General features: G+C 41.1%; 1 protein-coding gene across 2 annotated transcripts in view; it reads left to right on the forward strand.

Moving 5' to 3' along the window:
* Positions 1-7753: 7753 nt before the first annotated feature.
* Positions 7754-23128, forward strand: part of ccdc186 (coiled-coil domain-containing protein 186) — a 99169-nt gene continuing 83794 nt past the window's right edge. The window contains exons 1-3 of one of the 2 annotated variants that reach the window (XM_055930800.1): positions 7754-8128; positions 17834-18752; positions 19466-19592. In XM_055930800.1, coding sequence (XP_055786775.1) covers positions 17854-18752; positions 19466-19592 — 1026 coding nt within the window. In that variant the 5' untranslated portion in view covers positions 7754-8128; positions 17834-17853. The remainder of the gene's footprint in view (positions 8129-17833; positions 18753-19465; positions 19593-23128) is intronic. The other variant, XM_055930798.1, reaches the window with a different exon arrangement.

Below are 23128 nucleotides of genomic sequence, written 5' to 3' on the forward strand. Positions count from 1 at the left end.
TCTTGTGCTATCAGTCTCTTAGGAACCAGAAGGAGAAAGTGGAGAAACTAAAAGCAGCTCAGCTGAAGTGAAGGAAGTCAGCAGCTTCAGCTGGAATGTCATTCTGTTGTGTGATGAGAGATGGAAATAAGATTGTATATGGTGTGATCATCGAACAGAGGCCATAAGTCTCTGAGTTTGAAAGCCTCACGGAAAGAAGGCAAAAACCTGAACCAGGACCAGAGGTTCCAGGTCCGGTGATCCCAGGGGCTACATCCGTGTGTTCCGGGGGAAGTGGAACAAGCCAAGGCGAGAGGGTCCCTACAAGGTGGTCCTAGCAACACAAACAGCCGTCCAGGTGGAAGGAAGCACCACGTGGTACCATCTAAACCACTGCACCAAAGATCCAAGGGTGATCGAACAACCATTGAGTCCGGAGGGAACGGAAGGAGAGGATGCTGATACTCCAGGCAGAAGCCCGGAGGAAACGGAGGAGAGGATGCTGATACTCCAGGCAGGAGTCCGGAGGGAACGGAGGAGAGGATGCTGATACTCCAGGCAGGAGTCCGGTGGGAACGGAAGGAGAGGATGCTGATACTCCAGGCAGGAGTCCGGAGAGAACGGAAGGAGAGGATGCTGATACACCAGGCAGGAGTCCGGAGGAAACGGAGGAGAGGCTGCTGATACTCCAGGCAGGAGTCCGGAGGAAACGGAGGAGAGGATGCTGATACTCCAGGCAGGAGTCCGGAGGGAACGGAAGGAGAGGATGCTGATACTCCAGGCAGGAGTCCGGAGGGAACGGAAGGAGAGGATGCTGATACTCCAGGCAGGAGTCCGGAGGGAACGGAAGGAGAGGATGCTGATACTCCAGGCAGGAGTCCGGAGGAAACGGAGGAGAGGATGCTGATACTCCAGGCAGGAGTCCGGAGGAAACGGAGGAGAGGATGCTGATACTCCAGGCAGGAGTCCGGAGGGAACGGAAGGAGAGGATGCTGATACTCCAGGCAGGAGTCCGGAGGGAACGGAAGGAGAGGATGCTGATACTCCAGGCAGGAGTCCGGAGGGAACGGAAGGAGAGGATGCTGATAATCCAGGCAGGAGTCCGGAGGGAACGGAGGAGAGGATGCTGATACTCCAGGCAGGAGTCCGGAGGAAACGGAGGAGAGGATGCTGATACACCAGGCAGGAGTCCGGAGGGAACGGAAGGAGAGGATGCTGATACTCCAGACAGGAGTCCGGAGGGAACGGAGGAGAGGATGCTGATACACCAGGCTGGAGTCCGGAGGAAACAGAAGGAGAGGATGCTGATACTCCAGGCAGGAGTCCGGAGGGAACGGAGGAGAGGATGCTGATACTCCAGGCAGGAGTCCGGAGGGAACGGAGGAGAGGATGCTGATACTCCAGGCAGGAGTCCGGAGGGAACGGAAGGAGAGGATGCTGATACTCCAGGCAGGAGTCCGGTGGGAACGGAGGAAAGGATGCTGATACTCCAGGCAGGAGTCCGGAGGGAACGGAAGAAGAGAAGAATCACGGCGCAACACCCAATAGTCAACAGATACACTCGCCTGAAGATCCGGAGAGTTCAGGGATTAGGAGGAGTGACATGCCTGTTGCTCCTGATGACACACCTACTCTGGCAGATACCCCTGACGGAGGCGCTGTCCTCACATGGTCTGTCTGACAGACAGTGGAAATCAAAACAACTGAAGAATGGTAAAATGGCCTTGACAGCAACAGCAGCAAACCTAGGAAACATGGTAATAGATCCACTTATAACTACAGAGTATGTCAGAAGTAGGGTAAGAAAACAAGTTTCTATTAAATCTCCTTTGGATAAAAGTAGGATTAGCATCCCCATTCCATCACAAATAATAATGGATGCAGAAGTTCAGAGGTCCCTCTCAATTAGGAGAATCAGACCTCTACCAGAAACAGCAGTCTGTGGATGGACCCATCATCAGACGGTGGGAGAAGCCATCTGTGACAAAAGGATGTAATATAAAAAATTAACAAAGGAGAAGCGAATTGGCTGATTACCATGGACAAGTGTGTTCAAAAGGAAGGTGAAGAATATATAATAGAAATAGTTAGCACTAAATGGTCTGAAGGGAATAGTGTGTCTATTATCCAGCTTGACCCCAACCTAGAGCCTCTGACAAGACAGACAGCAGTAATGTAGTAAAAACAACAGCAGCAATGGCTGTAGTAAAACAACAGCAGTAACAACCCAGCTACCGTCCACTGCCATTAGAGATAGGTCAGAAACGTCAGTGTCAGTTGGGTAACTCCAAAACATTTGGAACCCTCCAATCAATCCCAGTAGTTTACGTCCAGAAATGGTGACTGTAATTCCGATTGGTGATTCAACCCCAAAACAATACAAGGACAAAATAGTAAAGAAAGTAGCAAGTAATGAATGGTATGAATGGGCTCAATATACAGCGTATAAATTAAGATTGACAAATTGCTTATTGTGTGCACCTTCTCCACGAAAAGAGTTAGTGGTGGTACCTAATCCTTCTGATTATAGGGAATGTGGTGACTTTAATAAAAACTTTTGTTATTTGAGGGAGTCAGAAAGGCCTTATTGTCCAGCTGAATGTTTGTCATATTTAGGAAATCGACACGATCACAGATATTACAACCAAACAGGCTGGGGAAAATGGTGTCAAGACTTGGATGTACGGGTGGAAGCACAGAAGTTAGAGACCCCATCTAAATGTTGAATAGATTATAAACAACCATTAGAATGTTTTAACAGCACAGAAGGACAGCATGAGATGGGGAAGTTTAGAGGCACATGTGAGACCACATGGCACTTAACTAAGAACACCAATTGGAATGCAGACACACCAAAAAGGGCTATGTATCAAGCAGCTGGAAGTTGGGTGGGAACAGTAATTACGCCTGATAGTGCAATCGAACTCTAGCACTACCATTAATTGCACCATATGAAGAACAGACAGTGGTAGTGGCAGATTTCTTCTGGATATGTGAAGGGAAGAGATTAAGGGCAGCATTACCAAAAGGATGGACAGGCCTTTGTGCAAGGATTAGGTTGATTCAACAGATAACTATCATTAAATGGAAACCCAGTAATGCTAAGCCACAAAGTACAAAACATAGAGAAAGGAGAGAAAATAAGTCTGACCCCAAGGTCTATTTGGATGCAATAGGCCAACCTAGAGGAATCCAAAAGGAATACAAAGCCAGAGATGAGTTAAGTCAGGATTTGAATCAATATTTCTTTGGACATCCCCAAACAAAAACCTTGAATGGATAAATGACATTTACTATAACCAACAAAGATTAATTAACTATACAGACTTTGCATTGACCGCTTTGGGAGAACAAGTACAGGCCACTAGCAAAATAACATGGCAGAACAGGCAAGCTTTAAAATGGCTCTTGGCAGAGAAAGGTGGGGTTTGTGTTATGTTTGGATATGAATGCTGCACCTTCATCCCCAATAACACTGCCCCAGATGGTTCTTTCACTAAAGCAATGATCAACCTGAAAGGACTGCGACAGTAAGTTAAGGACAATGCTGGACATGATCCCCATGCCTGGGACTGGTTGGACTCAATCCTGGGAAAATGGGGTGCAATGTTTACAAATATGTCAATCATGATAGGCATAGCATTAGTGGTGATGGGTGTTGTATTCTGTTATGTTTGACCTTTACTGAAATCTCTCCTCATCCAAACCACAGTAAAACAGATGACTGTACAAACTGTCATTACCGACCCAGTCGTGGAGGTGTACCCTGTTTTTGGAGCTCCTGGACAATACACTGACTAAAGTGGAAAACCATGCAATACTTAAAGGTGGACCGTTGCACTGTCCATTTGGTAATCCGGAATGCCTATGGGGTGTAGCTACAGGGGGAGGATGGAGTTGTCGTACCTATCAAGAACGACATCAATTGTTATAGAATGTAATAGATGTTGAACTTCCTGACATATATCCAGTTCCGGACTATGTCAGGATAATGAGGATCCTAATCCTGATCACAGGTGTCAACCAATGTAAGTGGTGCTCAAAAGACTGAACAGAAGGGGATGGACATTATCATCATATTGAACCTTTGTGCATTGTATCAAAGGGGTGATTGCCCATTGTGTTGTGATAAAGAGTGTGTTTAGTAAATATGGATGATACTATAAATGAAGTTTTGACCTTCTGTTAATATGATCTCCTAGACATGTGACATAGGGTTTTCTGGTTACAAGAGTCCACGGGCCATGCCCTTATTCCTTTAACAGGTCTTTTCATTATAGACCAAATAGTTGTTAGAGAGTTGTCTGTGTGGGAGGGCCGTATGTTTAGGTGTCATATTAATAACAACAACATTATACGGGTTGATGAGGTTTGGTTTAGTATTTTCTATGTTTTTATTGTTTTTATTTTACATAACTAAAACTCTCGGGCAAGGCTGAGAAATGCATGCATATGCTTTTACACTGTATGTTAAAGGATAATTGGCTTGAGGAGGGATCTTATACTTTTTTCTAGCTTTGGGAGGACATTTGTTTGGTCCTGCCTCCTCTTGTACGAATGAGAAAGGGCGGGCTGAGGTGCTTCCTTTCTCACTTGTACTGGGGTAAATTATAAGGTATGGGGCTTTTTAGCTCCAGAGGAGGGATATATTGAGAATTTTCCATGTGTGTTAATTATTAATTGTAGAAGAGCTAGTAAGATGGGTGCACTCTATATGTGCTCGGTCATTAGACACCATTAGACATGCACCTGAGTGGGGTGTGGACATGACTGGTTATTCCTGTAACTGTGTTATGGCCTACCATGTATTGTTGCTATGGTTACACATCTTAGGTTTTTTCAGAACATGGGTGTCCCTTTCAGGGGAGTTAACAGGATGACATGTCTGGTTATTTCTGTAAAGTACCTAAGACTGTTGCTAGGATCCTACATGTATGCACCTGTCTTAGTCGAAAACATGTCTGTTTATTTGAACTATTTCTGTGGCTCTGGGTTCCATGCTCTAATGTGAAACCAAACTTAACTTAGTGCAAGGCAATAAGATAATGGTGGCTAAATGCCAGAGGGGATGAGTCATTAAGAGGAGTTACTATAGGTATGACGTAAGGAGGAAAAAATGTATAAGAAGTCTGTGCCAAGATTGGAAAGGGAGTTGCTTCATGAATCAACTTGGCTTTTGTTATATTGTAATAAAAGTCTATTTGAGCGCACATGCTCCGCTATTTGAGAATTATTATTGACTGAATATTTCCACGACACCAGCAGCAGACTCTGATCGATAATGTCAAAAGCTTCACTGAAGTCTAACAAAACAGCCCCCCACAATCTTTTTATCATCAATTTCTCTCAGCCAATCATCAGTCATTTGTGTAAGTGCTGTGCTTGTTGAATGTCCTTCTCTATAAGCATGCTGAAAGTTTGTTGTCAATTTGTTTACTGTGAAATAGCATTGTATCTGCTCAAACACCATTTTTTCCAAAAGTTTACTAAGGGGTTGGTAACAGGCTGATTGGTCAGCCATTTGAGCCGGTAAAGGGGGCTTAACTATTCTTAGGTAGAGGATTGGCTTTAGCTTCCTTCCAAGCCTGGGGGCACACACATTCTAGTAGGATTAAATTGAAGATATGGCAAATAAGAGTGGCAATATCGTCCGCTATTATCCTCAGTAACATTCCATCTAAGTTGTCAGACCCCGGTGGCTTGTCATTGTTGACAGACAACAATAATTTGTTCACGTCTTTCACACTAACTTTTGGAATTTAAAATTGCAATGCTTGTCTTTCATAATTTGGTCCGATATACTTGGATGTGTAGTGTCAGCATTTGTTGCTGGCATGTCATGCCTAAGTTTTCTAATCTTGCCAATGAAAAAATCATTAAAGTAGTTGAAAATATCAGTTGGTTTTGTGATGAATAAGCCATCTGATTCAATGAATGATGGAGCTGAGTTTGCCTTTTTCCCCAGAACTTAATTTAAGGTGTTCCATAGCTTTTTACTAGCATTCTTTATTTAATTTATCTTTGTTTCATAGTGTAGTTTCTTATTCTTTTTATTCAGCTTAGTCAGATGATTTCTCAATTTGCAAAAGGTTGGCCAATCGGTTGAGCAGCCAGACTTATTTGCCATTCATTTTGCCTCATCCCTAAACTATAACATTTTTCAATTCCAGTATTTACAGTCATTTTATTAGTGGGTGCATGCTTATTAGCAACTGGAATAAGCAATTTCATAAATGTGTCAAGTGCAGTGTGTTTGCTCCTCACTACACACCACGGACCAACAGATATTGTTACATATTGTTTACATCAATAACATATTAGATCTGAGTAATCAATTATGTATTGTACTAATCTGATATTGTTAGAGATATGACTGTGTTTCATCAATGATTGAATCCAGGACTTCTTTATTCTCTTTGCAAGTAGGTAGGCTAATATCTTATAGTCATTACTAAGAAGACAAATTGGACGGCAGTTATCAATGAGAAGCATTTATTTTTTAGGCTTAGGGATCAGTGATACTAAACCCTGATTCATTGTAGACGGGAGAACATTGTTTTTAAGTCTCTCTAAAAATACCTTGCAAAATTCTGACGTAATTCCATCAATACCTGGGTATTTATTGTTCTTTAGATGTTTGATACTCATTTACTGCAACGATGATGGGTTCATCACACTGTTCACTTCACATGTGTAGGTATTTGCTCTTTATAAAAAAAACAACAGGACCGACAGACTTTCTTATTTGTCTCCATTCACCCACCGGGTCAGACACTGGGCACCAACCTCACCAGGAATTATTTTCAGTTATTCAACCCGAACATATGTCGTCAACCCGGAGATGACTAATTTGACGTGTGCAGTGGTGGAAAAAAAGTACCCAATTGTCATACTTGAGGAAATGTAAAGATAGCGTAATAGAAAATGACTAAAATAAAAGTTTGTCACCCAGTAAATTACTACTCGATTAAAAGTCTAAATGTATTTGGTTTTAAATATACTTAAGTATCAAAAGTACAAATAATTTCAAATTCTTTGTATTAAGCAAACCAGACAACACAAATCTTTATTTAAAAAAACAAAACATTTACAGATAGCCAGGGGGCACACTCCAACACTCAGACATAATTTACAAACAAAGCATTTGTGTTTAGTCAGTCCGCCAGATCAGATGCAGTAGGGATGACCAGGTAGTTTGTGTATAAGTGCATGAATTCCTGTCCTGCTAAGCATTCAAAATGTAACTAGTACTTTTGGGTGTCAGGGAAAATGTATGGAGTAGAAAGTACATTATTTTCTTAAGGAACGTAGTGGAGTAAAAGTTGTAAGAAATATAAATAGTAAAGTAAAATACAGATACCTCAAAAAACGACTTAAGTAGTACTTGAAAGTATTTTTACACCACTGGACGGGTGCTCTCTTCCGAAGTTCAAAACACAACTTCTGTTTTCCAGATTCTTTTGCCCAATGCAATCTTCCTCTGTTCTTCATGAATACAGTTAATCAAAATAAGACCACTCCTGGTCACTCTGATAGACTCCACTTTTCCATACTTCACCATTTGACACCTCAAACGGGTTTCCCACATATGCATCCTTACTCAACAAACGCATCGCAACAAGAAGCGATTCATTATCATTTAGACACGTATCCTCTAACCAATTTTAGACAATTTCCTTTTAGTTCCAGTTTTCGCTACTTCTGTTGTCGATTCACAACATTCGTCTTCACCAAATTTACTCGACGCGCTGCTTAATTCGAACTCAGCATCCACTTCCGCCATCTTCCCGTTCACTTCAATCTAGCAAGGATCTTTCCTGCAGTGGCCATATTTGTTGATGTGTCACCAAAGATGGTGGACTAATGAAGATAGGACCTTCACGTGGTCGTAGTATAGTGGTCAATAGTTCCCTCGGGACTTTTACGATTGTCACTTCCGGGTTGGTCTACTTAGTTCATTGACTTTAATTCAACCAGAAAAAAAACTGGGGGAAAAGCGTGAGGGGTGTCTCGTTATCTTTTCCGTCTCTGGTGCTACTGTCACCTTAGCGACTTGTTGGGGGTAACCAGCTGAGCTGGATCAGCTGTCAAGGAAAGTGTCGATTTTTTTGTAACATCGGAACCTTACAAAATGGATATATCATATAAGGTGGGTATTTGCAATGCCAACTATCAATGTATCTTATTTTCTGTCTACTTAACAGAATACATTTTAGTGGTAGCTAACGCGTTGTTTAGCTAGCAATCGTTAGCTAACGTTAGCTAGGTAACGTAAGCTAACTTGCTAGATGTTTTTAGCTAGCTATTTCTATTGGTCGTTGTATTATTACTAGATATAAAATGACTTCAACATCAATATTCAATAGATATGGCATTCAATATGACTTGCGCTAGCCAGAATACCAGCTATGCATCATATTGCCACATTCAAAACAACTGGGAACTCGGGGAAAAAACGAACTCCGACTAGGAAAAATCTTTTGAACGTTAACCCAACTCGGGCCAATTTCTAGAGCTCCGACTCTCCGACCTGAAGACCACCGACGTCATGATTTCGTATGTTTCCGAGTTCCCAGTTGTTCTAAACGCAGCATATGAGCTAGCTAACGTAAGCTGTCTATCCACCTGCAGCTTTTTAAGGTAGATAGGCTTGTATACAAACGTTGGTTGTACTTGTTATATAGTGTATGTAGCTAAGTTACGTTATTGACTTTTGACACAGGCAGAGTCATTACAAGAATCCTAGTTATATGGAACTCGTGCCATCTTGAAGGATGAATATGTATGAACTTTCCAATTTGTAAGTCGCTCTGGATAAGAGCGTCTGCTAAATGACTTAAAATGTAAATGTAAATCTTGAATTAACACTGCCCACATCCTTTTCTAGAGGACCTTCAGTCATGGGGTTCCAAAATACTTAAGTTGTGTTCGAATACTCATACTAACCATACTGTTTGTGACGTAAATTGAGTATATAGTATGCTTATTGGTCATAGTATGGATATAGTTAGTATACAAAAAGTTCCCGGATGTCGTACTAAATTCGCCAAAATACGAAGTATATCAACAGTGGACACTTTCCGTGCTTTTAGGGCCCATAATGCAATGCTTAAGAAAATGGGCGTGCCTTCACAACGTTTTCAGATTTGAAGAAAACGGAGGACAATATGCAGCGGAAGTACAACAAGAGGGGACACATTCATTGCTTTAACCTATTATAAGAAATGTTAAGAACATGTTGAGCAATGTAATAAATTAATGACTTTAACAATAATTTACCTTTCACGTTATATTGGCTGACAATTTGTTAGCTACGCTGTACTTACGAACAACATAGCGTATCATTACAGCAGTATGTACCGATATGTTGTTAGCTAAAGTTAGTTGGCTACTTATACATCAAACTTGCCAGTGTATTAACTATCTAACTAACTACCCAATGTTTATTGACTTCATTATTCCTGTCATTCTTAGCTGGACACTCGGGTGCTTTTGTAAATTCGCTCTGGCTATCTACTCTGATTTCAGGGCACTCTCGTCTGAGTGTACCAGAGTGCAGAATAATGAATTTACGAGTGCTCAACACCCGTTGAATGTGACTGGTGTCAGTAAAATGGTCAGAGTGAGGTGTTCTCTCATTTGTCTGGAAATAGCTAGCCAGCGTTGGCCAGTTAGCTTTGGTGCTGTTGTGAGTAGAGGTCGACCGATTATGATTTTTCAACACCGATACCGATTTATTGGAGGACCAAAAAAAGTCGATACCGATTAATCGGCCGATTAAATGTTTTATTATTTTTTTTGTTTGTAATAATGACAATTACAACAATACTGAATGAACAGTTATTTTTACTTAATATAATACATCAATAAAATCAATTTAGCCACAAATAAATAATGAAACATGTTCAATTTGGTTTAAATAATGCAAAAACAAAGTGTTGGAGAAGAAAGTAAAAGTGCAATATGTGCCATGTAAGAAAGCTAATGTTTAAGTTCCTTGCTCAGAACATGAGAACATATGAAAGCTGGTGGTTCCTTTTAACACGAGTCTTCAATATTCCCAGGTAAGAAGTTTTAGGTTGTAGTTATTATAGGAATTATAGGACCATTTCTCTCTATACGATTTGTATTTCATATACCTTTGACTATTGGATGTTCTTATAGGCACTTTAGTATTGCCAGTGTAACAGTATAGCTTCCATCCCTCTCCTCGCCGCTACCTGGGCTCGAACCAGGAACACATCGACAACAGCCACCCTCGAAGCAGCGTTACCCATGCAGAGTAAGGGGAACAACTACTCCAAGTCTCAGAGCGAGTGACGTTTGAAACGCTATTAGCACGCACCCCGCTAACTAGCTAGCCATTTCACATCGGTTACACCAGCCTAATCTCGGGAGTTGATAGGCTTGAAGTCATAAACAGCGCAATGCTTGAAGCATTGCGAAGAGCTGCTGGCAAACGCAGTAAAGTGCTGTTTGAATGAATGCTTACGAGCCTGCTGGTGCCTACCATCGCTCAGTCAGACTGCTCTATCAAATCATAGACTTAATTATAACATAATAACACACAGAAATTAATATGGTCGAATCCGGAAACTATCATCTCAAAAACAAAACGTTTATTCTTTCAGTGAAATACGGAACCGTTCCGTATTTTATCTAACGGGTGGCATCCATAAGTCTAAATATTGCTGTTACATTGCACAACCTTCAATGTTATGTCATAATTACGTAAAATTCTGGCAAATTAGTTCGCAATGAGCCAGGCAACCCAAACTGTCGCATATACCCTGACTCTGCGTGCAATGAACGCAAGAGAAGTGACACAATTTCACCTGGTTAATATTGCCTGCTTACCTGGATTTCTTTTAGCTAAATATGCAGGTTTAAAAATATATACTTCTGTGTATTGATTTTAAGAAAGGTATTGATGTTTATGGTTAGGTACACGTTGGAGCAACTACAGTCCTTTTTCGCAAATGCGCATTGCATCGATTATTTCCAACGCAGGACTCGCTAGATAAACTAGTAATATCATCAACCATGTGTAGTTATAACTAGTGATTATGATTGATTGATTGTTTTTTCTAAAATAAGTTTAATGCTAGCTAGCAACTTACCTTGGCTTCTTACTGCATTCGCGTAACAGGCGGGCTCCTCGTGAGGCAGGTGGTTAGAACATTGGACTAGTTAACCGCAATGTTGCAAGATTGAATCCCTGAGCTGACAAGGTAAAAATCTGTCGTTCTGCCCCTGAACAAGGCAGTTAACCCACCGTTCCTAGGCCATCATCGAAAATAAGAATGTGTTATTAACTGACTTGCCTAGTTAAATAAAGGTGTAAAAAAATTAAATAATAATAATATTATCGGCAAAATCGGTGTCCAAAATCGGCCCTAATTATTCGGCCATTCCGATTAATCGGTCGACCTCTACTTGTAATTATACTTCAGTATTCCATAGTAACATCTGACAAAAATATCTAAAGACACTGAAGCAGCAAACTTTATGGAAATTAATATTTGTGTCATTCTCAAAACTTTTGGCCACGACTGTAGTAGTGTGGGCTCAATAGCATCTCATTAGTGTGCAAGATCTTGAGAATCAGCTGTACATGTGATGGAAGAGTGCACTACACATGTGATGGAAGAATGCACTGTGCATGCAGAGGGTTGCAATTACTTTGAATAGTGGATAGGTTAACCAAAATATGCTAGAAGACCTAGAATTGCCTTGTTTATTCCACAAAAAAGGTTCAATGTTGTAATCTAACTTTTTAAAATGAATTTAAGTAAAATTCCCCAAATTCCCGGGCTTAACTAAAATAATATATAATAATAGATATATTCAGAAAATTTACAAGTTTTACAAGAAAGTTTCTGACCCTTTGCAACCCTAGTTGTTATCGATTCCTTGTAGAGACGCCACACTGCTGCTTTTGTCACATGGGATGGCAGCAGCTTTCCACCAAAGTGTTTGTCCTGGGTGGCGTCCTGGTAACACTATTGCATTATCTAATATATAAACTCAGCAAAAAAAGAATTATCCTCTCACTGTCAACTGCGTTTACTGTCAGCAAACTATTTGAACATAACCAGATTCAACAACTGAGACATAAAGTGAACAAGTTCCAAAGACATGTGACTAACAGAAATTGAATGTCTCCCTGAACAAAGGTCAAAAGTAACAGTCACTATCTGGTGTGGCCACCAGCTGCATTAAATACTGCAGTACATGTCCTCCTCATGGACTGCACCAGATTTTTACAGTTCTTGTAGTGAGATGTACCTGCAAGTTCCCACTAATGCACCTGCAAGTTCCTGGACATTTCTGGGTGGAATGGCCCTAGTCCTCACCCTCCGATCCAACAGGTCCCAGATGTGCTCAATGTGATTGAGATCCGGGCTCTTCGCTGGCCATGGCAGAACACTGACATTCCTGTCTTGCAGGAAATCACGCACAGAATGAGCAGTATGGCTGGTGGCATTGTCATGCTGGAGATTCACGTCAGGATGAGCCTGCAGGAAGGATACCACATGAGGGAGGAGGATGTCTTCCCTGTAACGCACAGTGTTGAGATTGCCTGCAATGACAACAAGCTCAGTCCGATGATGCTGTGACACACCGCCCCAGACCATGACGGACCCTCCACCTCCAAATCGATCCCGCTCCAGAGTACAGGCCTCGGTGTAACGTTCATTCCTTCGACGATAAACGCGAATCTGACCATTCCTGGTGTAACTCGGGCAGTTGTTGTTGCCATCCTGTACCCGTCCTGCAGGTGTGAATTTCGGATGTACCGATCCTGTGCAGGTGTTTGTTATATGTGGTCTGCCACTGCGAGGACGATCAGCTTCCGTCCTGTCTCCCTGTAGCTCTGTCTTAGGCGTCTCACAATACGGACATGGCAATTTATTGCCCTGGCCACATCTGCAGTCCTCATCTTTCTTTTGGTGTTTTTCAGAGTCAGTAGAAAGGCCTATTTGGTGTCCTAAGTTTTCATAACTGTGACCTTTTAATTGCCTACCGTCTGTAAGCTGTTTGTGTCTTAATGACCGTTCCACAGGTGCATGTTAATTAATTGTTTCCCATGCTTGTTCAATGAACCATAAACAGTGTTTAAAACCTTTACAATGATTTGTGAAGGTATTAGGATTTTTACAAATTATCTTTGAAAGACAGGGTCCTGAAAAGGGATGTTTCTTTTGTTGCTGAGTTTAGTTGTTTGATGGGAGGCATTAGACCATTCTCCTTGTATGATTTGTGAAGGAGAGTCCGGCGTGTTCTACGGATGCTGAAAGACATTCCAGATCGCTGTAATCACCGTCATACACACCTGGCTAATTTGATGGGTCATGTAATCATCTGGCGAAGTGGAGTCTTTCGTTTAGACATGCTAGCTGAACAATGAACCATAATCCTAATCCATAGAGTACTAGCAATACAAACTGATTGTCATAGCTAGCTAAAGTTAACCAAATAGGTTCAATGTTAGTTAGCTAACATTCCCGCAACAATTTAATTATGCTTTTTTGCCGACGTTTACTGGCACACACAATATTCAACTGGTGTTGAGTGTTCTTAAATTCATCAGTTATTCTGTACTCTGGCATACTCAGACAAGAGTGCTCTGAAACAGTTGTTGCAGTGACATTCTATTGAAATGGATACTTGCGTAGTGGAGTCTTTTTATTAAATTTTTTTACTACGCAATACATTTAAAAAAAAGTTGCGTTAGACCGGATTAATTATACATACTGACCAGCTCAAATAGACAGAAGCGTGCTAAATGGCAGACCAATCCAAACTCATCCCTCGGCATGTCCAGCCCACTCATTATCTGAGCCAATCATGGCTAGCGGGAAGATTGTTGTCTTTTTCTGTGGCTTAACCAACTAGGCTCGTAATTTTACAATGTATTTGTATTTTCAGATTGCATACAAGTTTGTTATTAAGGCACATGAAAGGTCACATGTTCGAGAAGGTATTTCTGCCCCCAAAAACATTTTGATAAAAATTAAATTTACGTTTCATAAGCCTAGTTTCCTGAATCGGGTCACGTGTTATTTCATAGTTTTGATGTCTTCACTATTATTCTACAATGTAGAAAATAGTACAAATAAAGAAAAACCCTTTAATTAGTAGGTTTGTTTAGTTTTTGACTGGTACTGTATATTCATTATAATGCCGTTATTTATTTTGGGTTGAGTTTCACTATTTATCAAGGCCACTTAGTGCTTATAATAATGTTTAAGCTGCTGATGTTTTCATCATTTGACTGCCCGTATTTTGACCGTGGTTGGTTTTTAAAAATGTTATTTTGTCGTTATTAAAAATAAGTTGTTACCATCTTCCAACACATGCTTTCTGTTTCATAGTTGTAACAAAGGCACTCCATGAATAATAACCTTGATTGAACACTTGCATTTTTTTCCCTCATAAAGCCTACAGTAACATACAAATCGTATTCTGTTTCTCAAGGCCTTCATAAAGCAACCAAATTATTGTTTTTGCTATAGCATATTTGAAATACTTTAATTACACTGTTATGTTGCAGTCAGAATGACTGCTCATTAGTTTGACACCCAGCGGTTGTAGGGTTAAGTGCTTTAAAGAATATATTGTAAGTGCGTGAATTTGACTTGCAAATGACTGTATGAACCCTGTATAGGCTACTTTCTCAGCCCTCAAATGAAAGACAAAATCACCTGCTATTGAAATGATGAATGCATTATTGGCTTTCCTGTCAGATCTTGACTCGTGTCAGTATTTTTTTTTGTCATTTGTGCCAGTAGCTTTCTTTTGGCACTGGCCCGGTGTGCCACTGGCAAATTTACCTGAATGTCAAGCCCTGCTGTGTGCGGCGCGTGTAGGGCCTATATGTGACCCGATTCAGGAAACTAGGCGTATGTCGCAAGTCACGACTTCCATGGAGAGCCGTTTGAACGTAAAAACATATGTTTTTATCAAAATGCAGTTTTTTGCAGAAATGCCTTCTGCAACATGTGAACTTTCAAGTGCCTTAATAACAAACTTGTATGCCATCTGTAAATACGAATAAAATTGATAAATTACGAGCCTTGTTGGTTAAGCCATAGAAAAAGTCAGCAATCTTCCCACTAGCCATGATTGGCTGAGATAATGAGTGCCGAGAGAGGAGTTCGGATTGGTCAGCCGTAGATGGCTTTTGTCTATTTGAGTTTGTCAGTCTGTGTTGGTAATCCTGTCGAACGCGGCTTAAAAAAAAAAAAAGTATTTTGTAGTGAAGCTGCATAAGTGTTGCTTTCCACTTTCTGGAGAATCAAGTTTTGAAATCAGTGGAATTTCAGTATGATGGCAAAAGAGATGGAGAAAACACCTGTCTCCGGATTACATCTTCAAACTAAGGGCGACCGTGGCATGGCATCCGTGACAGGGAGACACGTCCATCATGCATGATGATGTATACGGTTAAGATAGTCCTGCGTTAGCTAGCTACATTTTCAGATATTACACGTTTTCTAATTTTGACAGAAAGTGGTTTCCCATCAAGCTAAAGTGTACTGTTAGCTAGCTAGCTGATAGCTGACATTTATTATTTGTTTCCCAGAGCCGTTTGCTGTTCTAGTTAGAGCCTAATGTTAGCTAGTTAACATTGAACATGGTTGGTTAGCTCCCAGCACTCTGGCATTGTTGTGGCAATACCAAAAATATTATATTCGCAATGTCACTAAGCAAAAAACAAACAACCAAAACAGCGATAGCCACTACAATGTCAAATCAGATTTTTTTGTCATGAGTAGGGTAGCATTCGATTGATTTTGTGGACCCATGACTATGGTGTGTTGACATTAACCTGTTGACGTTAGCTAGCTAGCTATGTATGGAATGCAGGCACATCAGGTTGTGTATGGAATGCAGGCACATTATGGGACACAGGCCAAGTCATTATCAATTGTATTTGTATTTATTTTTAAAATGGTGTGACCAAATCATGTGCTGTGGAAAAAGTTTGTGTAGAACCCCTGATTTGCCCAGCTGGGTTAATGGTAAGAAGGAAATTAAAGTGGCATCATTATCGCTGTCTGTTACTGTAAAAGGAAGTGGTGTTAGTCCCATTTAAAGCAAAAGTCCCATTAAAACTATTAGCCTACCTCCTGCCCTGTCAAATTCCAAAGGGTATCCTCTAGAGGTTGACCGATTATGATTTTTCAATGCCGATACCGATTATTGGAGGACAAAAAAAGCCGATAACGATTAATCGTCCGATTTATTAAAAAAAAGATAAAAAAAAAAAAGTTTTATATATATATCATACACACACACACATTTTTGTAATAATGACAATTGCAACAATACTGAATGAACGATGAACACTTTTATTTTAACTTAATTTGTCACTTCAGACAAAGCTCTGAAGTGACAATGATACTGAAGAGTCTGCTTAAGAGACAAATACTCTCAACTGTTTGAATAAAAATAGAGTTTAAGTTACCTGTGAAGAATGTTGAAAACAAAAACTGTAATTTCTATATGCAGGAAATCCTATTTTAATAATGGGCATGGTAAGAATTGACAACCAAAGTGCGAGTCATAATTCCCATGACACCTTCTAGCAAAATCTGAAAAGCGGTTCCTTAATTTATTCCATAGGATATTTTTAGATTCACTTAAAATAAGGTCTGTGTTTCGTGTAGGCTTACACCACCGTGCCAATTTTATAACTGTGTAGATATCCATAGGACAATGTAACTCTGATCAATATTGGCTAAATATAAGCGAAGATCATTTTTTTTGTAGAGTGGATTTATGAAAATATGTTGACAAACGTTACCTTATCCTAGTGAGATTTACACGGGTATCAAAACGTTTTAAGGTGTTTTAAGCCTGCACGAAACACAGATCTTAATTGAAGAGACATTCTCTATGGAAGACATGAACGGTAAAATAACGAAGGAACCCCTTTCAAGTTCAGCCGCAAGTTATTGCAGGAATTATAACGCGTCAACTATTTCTCTCTAAACCATATACCTTTGACTAATCCGGAAACTATCACCTCGAAAACAAAACGTTTATTCCGTTCCGTATTTTATCTAACGGGTGGCATCCATGAGTCTAAATATTCCTGTTACATTGCACAACCTTCAATGTTATGTCATAATTACGTAAAATTATGGCAAATTAGTTCGCAAAGAGCCAGGCGGCCCAAACTGTTGCATATACCCTGACTCTGCGTGCAATGAACACAAGAGAAATGACACAATTTCACCTGGTTAATATTGCCTGCTAACCTGGATTTATTTTAGCTAAATATGCAGGTTTAAAAATATATATTTGTGTATTGATTTTAAGAAAGGCGTTGATGTTTATGGTTAAGTACACATTGGAGCAATGACAGTCATTGATTGATTGTTTTTTATAAGGTAAATTTAATGCTAGCTAACAACTTACCTTAGCTTACTGCATTCGCGTGACAGGCAGGCTCCTCGTGGAGTGCAATGTAATCAGGTGTTAGAGCATTGGACTAGTTAACTGTAAGGTTGCAAGATTGGAACCCTGAGCTGACAAGGTTAAAAATCTGTCGTTCTGCCTCGTTCCTAGGCCGTCATTGAAAATAAGAATGTGTTCTTAACTGACTTGCCTAGTTAAATAAAGGTGTTAAAAAATATATGTATATCGGCAAATCGGTGCCCAAAAATACCGATTTCCGATTTTTATGAAAACTCGAAATCGGTCGACCTCTAGTATCCTCTAGGCCTAGGCTATATGTGCAATTTATGCTGGAAGTGTTTCATATTACTTAGTTAGTGATGTCAGACTTTCATTCCCATTCATCTCTCTCTACCCATCATCCCTCTCTGTCTCTCTCTGTCAGGTGTGAAGCTGAGGAAAACCATGGAGCAGTCTGACCCAGCCTCTGCCTCAGACCTGACCCAGGGGTCAGAGGTCAACTCCCTGCCGAAGAGGTTATCAGGGAGCAACAGGAGTGACACAACGATGGAGGAAAATGAGGTCTGTGCAGAAAGGGGGAATGACGTTGAACAGGAGAGTCTGGAGGGAGATGGGATACAACACAAGAAGAAGAAAAAGTGCCAGCAAGAGGGTGGAGAGGAGTCTGTCAATGTGGACATTAGCTGTGACATTGGGGCAGCCTCAATGGAAGACGCAAGAACTCTTGTAGATGGGACAACTGAACGTCCATTCTCGGTCTTGGATGAGGTAATGGAAAGCACCAACTCGGTTTTGGAGGTGACGATAGAAAGCGTGTCGTCGCTTCTGGGCAAGGCAGTGGAATCTCCACCCGCTATTCTAGTTGGAGTGGGTGACTGCTCAACCTCTATTCCGAACAGAGACGCAGAATCTCAACCAGCTGTTGTTGATGGCCTCCTCAAATGCTCCGTGGAACCCTCCCCCACAAAGGAAAACGTCATTCAAGGTTCAGTAGTCACCAATAGCCCAGCCACGCCCTCCACACCCAGCTCTGCCTTTGCAGACCCTGGATTTTCCAGTCCACGAACGATGGCCCGCACGAACACCAACTCTTCGCCCAGCCCCTACGACACGGACTGCAGCCGCAAGCTCATGACTCAGATCCAGCGGTCAGTCTCCCAGGAGTCCCTATTGGATGAGCTGGAGCAGGAGTTATTCTCCTGCCAGCTGCCCGAGAGAGGGGGAGGGGGGCGCAAGGGTGGATCCCATGTAAATGGCATGCAGTCTGACCAGGACGGCTCCCCGATGGTTTTCGAGAAGTGCATCCAGTACAAGTATGTGCAGCAGGAAAAGGCCATCAAAAGGTAATAAATACCATGGGGATGTGTAACAAAGTCATGAAGTTTGTTAGCACTTTATGTTACTCTTCAATAACACAGACCCCAAAGCAAATCAGGGGGAGGAAAATGGGTTTATTCAAAGGGGACAAATCATAGATGGTATACTGAGAGGTAGATGTTCATTCTCCCCCGTCCTCAGTGATTCTCTCTACAGAACAAAGGGACAGGACGTAGTTTTATAACCCAACCCTAGCCTGTGGTTGACCAATTAGAATTCCTTGCAATAAAACTTGGCCAATGGCGAGATAACAAGTATCTTGTTTCAGGCTCAATGCCTAGACAAATTCCTCCCATGTCTCTGACCCATTGATCATTAATTCCCTTTTACAGAAAAAACACTATTTCCATTGATCGTTAATTCCCTCTTGACCTTTAGTACTTGTGGTGTATTTATCTTAAAAATATTCTTACAAGTTGTATGTCGCTATAATTTGGTATATTATGTGCCAAGTAAACATTCACATGATACCAGTGTAGGTCTACTGTATATCCCTGACTTTTCTGTGGATAGATGAATTATCCTATGATATTTTTATGCACGTTCTGCAATCACAAGCTGAAATATCCCAAACTTGTTATGCTTTTAAAATAGAGATCTTGTACTTTTGAAGGACATAAACATACTTCATATACAATTTCCATCCCTGTTCATGCGTCTGTGTGGCTGTACCTTATAGGCTACTGGATGAAAACAACAAGCACCAGGAGCTGGTCCTGGGTATCTGCTCAGAGAAGGACACCATGAGGGAAGAACTGAAGAGGAGGGTGGAGACTGAGAAAAAGCACATGGGCACCGTGAAGAAGGTGAGCACTCCAACTCCAGACTGGTGTCACGTCCATCAAGCTGCCTCATGGCTGTTCCCTTATGGGCTGTCTGGCTCGGACAAGGCTGGCTTACTTCTTACTCCCAACGGTTTCCATTTAGACATCAGTGAAGAGCTCTCTTCTCACCTGAGTTTCCCATTTGAATCATCTAACATCGGTAGTTTACGGAGATGCTACAAGTTCACTCAATTGTGAATAATGATACTGATGCCGTAATAATACTGTTTTTTCCCCCCACAAATGCATCTCAACCTACAGTACTAATGAAAACCCAGGTTGAACTTTCAAAGATCAAGCCATGATGGCAAGAGAAAACTGCCTGTTGAGAAATCTTACTCTTGAGGTGGAGCCCATCCTCTTTTGCCTGGCTAGGGCTGTTGTCGGTAATGCAAATAACTGCCGGTCTGATGGTAATCGACTGTTAATAAACACTTTTAGCATCTCCGGGCTTCCATGCATAGCCTAAAAGCCACTGATGCAGACCTTTTGGAACATTTACATTTTAAAATGTCTAATAAATCTATTTAATATAGCCTACACCATCACAGTAAATCTATTTATTTTAGGCAGGTCTAAAGAAACATGATATGAAGAAAATGTAGCCTATTTCAGAAGAACAGAATAGCATATTCTGAGTCGTCCTTATGTTAGGCCTTGATCTGGCAATGTGGGCTACACTTGTTCATTTAGCAGAAAGATGTGCTTGTAATTCCCGTGGCATTATTTTATAGTAAGAAGTATACAATTGAACATAGCTGAATAAAATACAAAGTATATTGTTCCCAACCGATTTCCAAGGGACTGCGGCCACACGGTTATTCTGTATTGAGCGGTTTAAGTTTATAATTTGAAACGGGTCCTCCTGTACAATGCATTTGGAAAGTATTCAGACCCCTAGACTTTTTACACATTTTGTTATGTTACAGCCTTATTCTAAAATTTATTAAATAGTTTCCCCCCCCTCATCAATCTACACACAATACCCCATAATAACAAAGCAAAAACAGGTCATTTTTTGGGGGGGGTAATGTAATTTCACTTTTTGAAATTTAAATACATTACCATAAGTATTCAGACCCTTTACTCTGTACTTTGAAGGACCTTTGCCAGCGATTAAAACTTTGAGTCTTCTTGGGTATGATGCTATACAAGCTTGGCATATCTGTATTTGGGGAGTTTCTCCCATTCTTCTCTGCAGATCCTCTCAAGCTGGTCTCTCCAGAGATGTTTCAGGTTTCTCCAGAGATGTTCGATCGGGTTCAAGTCTGGGCCCTGGCTGAGCCACTCAAGGACATTGAGACTTGTCCCAAAGCAACTCCTGCGTTGTCTTTGTTGTGTGCTAAGTGTCGTTGTCTTGTTGAAAGGTGAACCAAAGTGTTCAATCTTGATCAGACCAGAGAATCTTGTTTCTCTTGGTTTTGAGTCCTTTAGGTGCCTTTTGGCAAAATCCAAGCGGGCTGTCGTGCCTTTTACTGAGGAGTGGCTTCTGTCTGGCCACTCGGCCGGATTGGTAGAATGCTGCAGGCGATGGTTGTCCTTCTGGAAGGTTTTCCCAGAGGAACTCTGGAGTTCTGTCAGAGTGACCATCGGGTTCTTGGTCACCTCCCTGACCAAGGCCCTTTTCCCTTGACTGCTCAGTTTGGCCGGAAGAGTCTTGGTGGTCCACTGTGTTCTTAGGGACCTTCAATGCTGCAGAAATGTTTTGGTACCCTTCCCCAGATCTGTGCCTCGACACAATCCTGTCTCGGAGCTCTACGTTCTATTCCTTGGACCTCATGGCTTGGTTTTTCGTCTGACATGCACTGTCAACTGTTGGACCTTTTATATAGGCAGGTGTGCGCCTTTCCAAATAATGTCCAATCAAATGAATTTACCACAGGTGGACTCCAATCAAGTTGTAGAAACATCTCAAGGATGATCAATGGCAGCAGGATGCACCTGAGCTCAATTTCGAGTATTTTAGCAAACGGTTTCAATACTTATGTAAATAAGGTATTTCTGTTTTTTATTTTTAATAAATTAGACAAATTCAAAAAAACTGTTTTTGCTTTGTCATTATGGGGCTATTTTGTGTAGATAAAATCCTCTATTTTTTAAATGCATTTTAGAGTAAGGCTGTAATGTAACAAAATGTGGAACAAGGGAAGTGGTCTGAATACTTTCTGAATGCACTGTGTGCTTAATTTAGATTTATTTGTGTAACTTTGATTAAAAACCTTTTTATTTTAAGAATGTGAAATGTCAGAATAATAGTAGAGGGAATTATTTATTTATTTAAGCTTTTATTTCTTTCATTACATTCCCAGTGGTTCAGAAGTTTACATGCACTCAATTAGTATTTGGTAGCATTGCCTTTAAATTGTTTAACTTGGGTCAAATGTTTCGGCTAGCCTTCCACAAGCTACCCACACCACAATAAGTTATGTGAATTTTGGCCCATTCCTTCAGACAGAGCTGGTGTAACTGAGACAGGTTTGTAGGCCTCCTTGCTCGCACACACTTTTTTAGTTCTTCCCACACATTTTCTATAGGATTGAGGTCAGGGCTTTGTGATGGCCACTCCAATACCTTGACTTTGTTTTCTTTAAGCCATTTTTCCACAACTTTGGAAGTATGCTTGGGGTCATTGTCCATTTGGAATACCCATTTGCGACCAAGCTTTAACTTCCTGACTGATGTCTTGAGATGTTGCTTCAATATATCCACATCATTTTCCTCCCTCATGATGCCATCTATTTTGTGAAGTGCACCAGTCCCTCCTGCCGCAAAGCACCCCCAGAACATGATGCTGCCACCCCGTGCTTCACGGTTGGGATGGTGTTCTTCAGCTTGCAATCCTCCCCCTTTTACCTCCAAACATAACAATGGTCATTTTTTTTCAGACCAGAGGACATTTCTCCAAAAAGTCCGATCTTTGTCCCCATGTGCAGTTGCAAACCGTAGTCTGGCTTTTTTATGGCGGTTTTAGAACAGTGGCTTCTTCCTTGCTGAGCGGCCTTTCAGGTTATGTCGATATAGGACTCGTTTTACTGTGGATATAGATACTTTTGTACCTGTTTCCTCCAGCATCTTCACAGGGTCCTTTGCTGTTGTTCTGGGATTGATTTGCACCCTTCGCACCAAAGTACGTTCATTTCTAGGAGGCAGAAAGCGTCTCCTTCTTGAGCGGTATGACTCCTGCTTCGTCCAATGGTGTTTATACTTGCGTACTATTGTTTGTACAGATGAACGTGGTACCTTCAGGCGTTTGGACATATCTCCCAAGGATGAACCAGACTTGTGGAGGTCTACCATTTTTTTTCTGAGGTCTTGGCTGATTTTCTTTTGATATTCCCATGATGTCAAGCAAAGAGGCACTGAGTTTGAAGGTAGGCCTTGAAATACATCCACAGGTACACCTCCAATTGACTCAAATGATGTCAATTAGCCTATCAGAAGCTTCTAAAGCCATTTCCAAGTTGTTTAAAGGCACAGTCAACTTAGTGCATGTAAACTTCTGACCAACTGGAATTTGT

Source organism: Salvelinus fontinalis, chromosome 8 (assembly GCF_029448725.1).
Source record: "Salvelinus fontinalis isolate EN_2023a chromosome 8, ASM2944872v1, whole genome shotgun sequence".
Classification (NCBI taxonomy): Eukaryota; Metazoa; Chordata; class Actinopteri; order Salmoniformes; family Salmonidae; genus Salvelinus; species Salvelinus fontinalis.